This window comes from Gadus chalcogrammus, unplaced genomic scaffold (assembly GCF_026213295.1).
Source record: "Gadus chalcogrammus isolate NIFS_2021 unplaced genomic scaffold, NIFS_Gcha_1.0 GACHA094, whole genome shotgun sequence".
Classification (NCBI taxonomy): Eukaryota; Metazoa; Chordata; class Actinopteri; order Gadiformes; family Gadidae; genus Gadus; species Gadus chalcogrammus.
In genome coordinates, this window is record NW_026613529.1 from 79,996 (window position 1) to 85,814 (window position 5,819).

General features: G+C 41.7%; 1 protein-coding gene across 2 annotated transcripts; it reads left to right on the forward strand.

Annotated features, from left to right (window-relative positions):
* The first annotated feature begins 1,004 nt into the window (after window positions 1-1,004).
* LOC130378660 (uncharacterized) lies at window positions 1,005-4,982 on the forward strand. 2 transcript variants are annotated; one of them, XM_056585370.1, is made up of 6 exons: window positions 1,005-1,023; window positions 1,520-1,603; window positions 2,055-2,111; window positions 2,795-2,839; window positions 3,122-3,296; window positions 3,734-4,982. In XM_056585370.1, exons 5-6 carry the CDS (start codon window positions 3,208-3,210, stop codon window positions 4,656-4,658), a joined length of 1,014 nt encoding a protein of 337 aa, XP_056441345.1. In that variant the 5' UTR covers window positions 1,005-1,023; window positions 1,520-1,603; window positions 2,055-2,111; window positions 2,795-2,839; window positions 3,122-3,207; the 3' UTR covers window positions 4,659-4,982. The 2 variants fall into 2 exon arrangements, with proteins under 2 accessions (XP_056441345.1, XP_056441346.1); XM_056585371.1 differs by lacking the exons at window positions 1,005-1,023; window positions 1,520-1,603 and having other exon boundaries at window positions 1,623-2,111.
* The last annotated feature ends 837 nt before the right edge of the window (window positions 4,983-5,819 follow it).

Below are 5,819 nucleotides of genomic sequence, written 5' to 3' on the forward strand. Positions count from 1 at the left end.
ATCATTTTCCTGTCCAACAGATCCAGCTTGTGCTTTTGAACATAACACACGGTTACACTGTTGAGACATGTTTGTGTCATTGTACTTCGCATCCATGTTTTCAGCCTTCAGAGGCTGCTGAAGCTCCTTTCAGCTTTATCACACAGTGTGTGTGTGTGTGTGTGTGTGTGTGTGTGCGTGTATCAAACAAACACACAATGAGTCATACACACACACACACACACACACACACACACACACACACACACACACAGTGTATCTGCTCGCATTTCTTCCATTTTGTAGGCCTAGATGTATGTAAAAGTTCATATAATTGATCATCGCTATTTGGAATGATTATTTCTTCGCCTATTCCAGAACACCCCCACTTTTGGAAAGCTTGATACGCCCCTGATTGTGGTTTCGGATCAGTTTAATACTACAGTGTGCACAGTGATCTGGGAGCAGCTTTATGAGGCTGTGCTTCTGCATGGACATGTACAGCATCATAAATCCCCTGCATGTTAATGGGTTGATGTGCAATGAGATAGATGAACAGCAATGCTGAACAGTGCATGATACAGCCAGCACAGTTAAATGACACAAAGAAATAAATAACACTATTTATTTAACTTCTATTTCTACTCAGGGAAGATTCAAAGTGAGCAATCAAACCCTGGTTGGATGTGTCATTTAGCCCTTTGAGTGTGGTGTATGTGATAATGCGTAGCATAGCTCAGGGCAGACATTGTAGGCATCAGCTCTAGCCAAAGGCCAGGTTCAATGAAGTGGACTGAAATATGTTCCCACCTGAATGGTGCTTTGGCTGTGCAGTTCACATGCACAGTTTGTCCACATGCACCTATTCATCCCCCAGCGATTGTAGCCCAGCTTCTTTTAGGTTTTAGATTTTAGATATGTTAAGTTTAAGTCTACCTTCCTTTTTTACGTGAACTTGCCTCACTGTTTAAATAATGTCTGCCTCTGACTCATCAATTGTTTACTTATATTCCTCAGGGCCCGACAGGACCAAGAGGTGAAAGGGTAAGCCACTATCAAACTCATTAATTATGACAAGATGCATGACAATGCCATGTTTGCTGGATAGAAACTTTCATGAAGTTTATCGGGTTGATATATGATGACGCCGATTGACCTTTCAACTTGAATAGGCCACACCCCTTTGTTTACATCAGGCACAGCCTAAAGCCCTCCGCCGTGATAATATAACAAATAATAATGGACCAATCTCTGCTGCACGACGGCTGAAAATAACCTGAACTACAAATATTTGTTGTATATTATTTTTTTCTGACTTTGGCTCACATATCCAGAACAAATTCATATTTATCTTTTCTAAACTTTATTAACAATAATAAAACAATTTAGTAAAAGGACATGACGCTTTTATTCAAGTTGAGACCAAACCGAGCTCCACAGCCGAACAGAGCTGGGACTCTGGCAGCGTCCCAGCAGACACGGTGGCTGTGTGTCAATCAGTGGTAATCAACGGAGACTAACCCAAGGCCTTCCTCCACAGGGACCCCAGGGCCCTGACGGGAGGGACGGCAGACCTGGCAACCCCGGCCCTGCTGGGCCCCCAGGACCCCCTGGCCTCGGCAGAGTAAGTATCCTATAGGGGCCGACTTGGTCAACTGCTGGGTGGGGGGACTGAAGGTGGATGTTGGTTCTAAAATGTGACTGTGTGGGGGACTGAAGGTGGATGTTGGTTCTAAAGTGCTGCTGGGTGGGGGAACTGAAGATGGATGTTGGTTCTAAAGTGTTCCTAGGTGGGGGAACTGAATGTTGATGAAGGCCTCTCAGTAAATAAGGTTAACCGGCTGGTATATCCTATTGTAACCGTAAGGTATAGAAGCTACAGGAAGATGCTGATTTGCTGTTCATCTGTTTGATAAACGATCAAGCCCTTAAACTCACCTGACCCAAATTCTGGCACAATTATAGCAATGGAACAGACAATAACCTATGATTTAGAAAATAAGTATATTGTATTGTATGAATTTTTATATGTATATTTTGTCTCTTATTCTGGTTTTTATTTTTCACTCCAACAGAACTTTGCTGCTCAGTATGATCACAACAAAGGCGCTGATATTGGTCCCGGCCCCATGGTGAACACACACACACACACACACACACACACACACACACACACACACACACACATACAAACTCAGACACACACACACACACACCCACACATACAAACTCAGACACACACACACACACACACACACACACACACACACACACACACACACACACACACACACACACACACACACACACACACACACACACACACACACACACACACACACACACACACACACAGCACAAACTCTGAGACACACACACCTGCAGTTTTGTGGTAACTCTCCAACAATAACACTATGTATTCACACATACACATCACCACACAGAACTACCACTAAGAACCCATCGAAGTCTGAAGACCTTTCCATGTCAGAGCACACCTGTCAAATAGGTTTCCGCTACAGTGTTCACTGTCATTCCCAATCCATGGATTATTCCCATGGAGTTCTGGGATTTATGCCACTTTATGGCATGCATTCTCACCTTAGCTTTCAGTCCAGTCAATGGACTCATCGTCAAAGAAATACTTCCACACATTTCTGGACTACTGTAAGTGTGGTTTTATAACACAAAACCCTTTCTGTTGTATAGCATTCTGTCCTCAGCGGCATATCTTACTCACAGCCCACAACATGCACAGCCACTGGTGTTGGACATTGCTGTTGTTTGACCTTTGATTTCTTTCCTCTATCTCCAGGGAATGATGGGAATGAAAGGCCAACCTGGACTTCCCGGCCCCCCTGTAAGTACCCCCTCACCACCCACCCACACACACACACACACACACACACACACACACACACACACACACACACACACACACACACACACACACACACACACACACACACACACACACACACACACACACACACACACACACACACACACACACACACACATAGCTAGTTGATTTATAGCATGCAATTCGTGGGGCTGACAATGTCCTGCTAAGCTAGCAAGTGCTAACGTAGTAGTAAACAAACCCAAGTTCGACGCTGAAATGTTTCTATTTATTTTGTAGGGAGAAAGAGTGATAATCCCTTGAGTCCGGACTTTGTTCCATCTCTTTTCAACTACGTTCCATCTCCAGAGAAGAGGAAAAGAAAAATGAGACTGGAGGTTTTCAACAGACGACAGGGAGCAAAGCTACAGAAGATGGAGCAGACAAAGCTATCTGCGAAAGCCATCCCTCCCAGGTGAATATTTAAGTTCCTTAACCTGGTCAACCCCACTTCCATGGACTTGGGAAAATTATAAACCAATTTTTTTTTGTACAATTCATTGTAGGTTTAATAACACCCAATGAGCTAAAAAACATAACATCTGTGACTGGGCTGAAATCATCACACACCTATACCGACTTGCATTTGGCAGCCACTGACTATGCATGTGATTGTCACTGTCATTGTCAATATCCCTGTCATTGTCTTTCTATTCATTTATTTTATTACATTGTTTATTTATCATATACCGACTATAAAGCACTTTTGGATGTAAATGTGCTATACAAATACAATTTACTTACTTTCTTACTAACGAAAGCTAGTATACTGCAGAAAACAGAGAGTGACTGACAAAAGAATGACAAACTGTCATCAGTAGTGACAGTTTATACTACTTTTGTTTTCACCAGAGCATCAACAGATTGTCCCCAAGACTGCAACAAGGATCCTACTGCAGAGCAAAGTCCCACCACAGAGCCTTTGAAGGAATCTACCCATGAAGAACCTGGAAACGATGTCCAGCCTGTTCTCCATGAGGAGGATCCAGCAACCCCACCATGCACCACTGAAACCTGTGGTAAACGCGTCCAATCTCTTGAGCAAGAATGCCAAGCTCTGAGGACTGAAAATATGTTGTTGAAGGAAAAAATGAATAGGACTACACTGAATGAGATGAGCTTGCATAACGATGATAAAAGGGTTCATACTCTCACTGGTTTATCAGCATTCTCCATTCTCATGACAATTTTTCATATTGTGGCTCCTTTTCTCCAACTTAAATCTAGTTTAACATGTTTTCAGCAGTACATGTTAACTTTAATTAAGCTTAGAATGAACTTGTCCTTTGAGTTTTTGGCTTTTTATTTTGACATTGACTCAACCACTGTTTCAAAGCTCTTCAAACACTGCATTAGTGTGATGCATTGTAGACTGGTGCCAAGTCTGGTGTTGTGGCCTGACAGAGAATACTTAAGAAAATCTCTTCCATATGCATTTCGAAACCGTAGCTTTGAAAAGACAGTTTGCATTATAGATTGTTTTGAAATATTTCTAGAGAAACCCAGTAGATTGCTAGCCAGTGCTCAGTGTTACTCATCATACAAATCACACCACACAATGAAATATTTAATTGCAATTTGCCCTCGAGGTTCCATTTGTTTCATTTCCGCTGGATGGGGAGGTCGCACAAGTGATACGTTTATCACAGAACAAAGTCACTTTTTATCTCATTTGCTCCCAGGGGACGTAGTTTTAGCGGACAGAGGTTGTCTGGTTAAAGAGTCCATTGAGAGATGCCAAGCTGAATTAAAAATTCCAGCATTTACTCGTGGATAGAAGCAGTTAGATCCTGCTGACTTGGAGAACACCAGACGTCTAGCCTCTCTTAGGATACATATTGAAAGAGTGATAGGAGTTCTCCGTCAAAAGTACACAGTCTTGCAAAGCACTGTCCCCATATGTTTCACGGACATAGACAGGGAAAATGATGTGACCTACCTTGACAAGATGGTGAGCGTGTGTTGTGCACTTACAAATGTGTCTGAATCTGTGGTGTCCTTCCAGTGATGGGGATGTACAGTACATTGAACTGATGTGACTGGCTACAGATGTGCTCAACCAGCAAATAAACCTTTGTGACTCACACTTCTTGCTTGCTTGTCGTGACATTATTTTTAATCACTCGCTATTCTGATGCCATCACATCGTTTCTCTTTGCAGATCAAGCTGCACATCAACCCATTCTAACTTGAGTTCCACCCAAACAGATATTTGTTCTGGTGTGTTTTATATGAATGACCCACCCATGTTTCATATCCCTGATTGCTACAGATATTTAATACAAATTATGGGGAAGAGAACAATATTGGTTTAACAACTGTTTATTCATAAATAACAGTACAGTATCAGCTACTACAAACAACTCATTTCACAGTCTCCTCACTAAGGTTTTCTTCTTTGGGCATTGATCACTTTTCGGCGGATGGGACATACCCACTGTTTTGGGACCCTTTTCATGCGAAGGCAGGTCTGGTGAAACTTTGGTAACACTTTATTTGAAGGTGTATACATAAGACTGTCATAAGACTGTCATTACACTGTCATAACCATGACATGACACCTGTCATGAACATTATGAATAGTTATGACTGTTGTCATAAAGTGTCATTCGGTCAATTATGTCACGTTTAATGCAACATTGACATTGTATGAGATGTCTTTGTTATGACAACCTGACATAAGCTGAGACAAAATAACTTGTCGATGTCTTTGTTATGACAACCTGACATTAACGAAGACAAAATATCTTGTCGATGTCTTGGTTATGTCGACTTGACATTAACCAATAACATGACCTGTCATAAACATGTCATAGTAGGCTTCATAATCAAATGTAAAGAAACTATTTCGATTCATGTAAGATTACATTAAACTGTCATATGCGGAATGTTTTGACATTGACTGTCATGAGACCTTCATTGTACTGTCATGAATGAT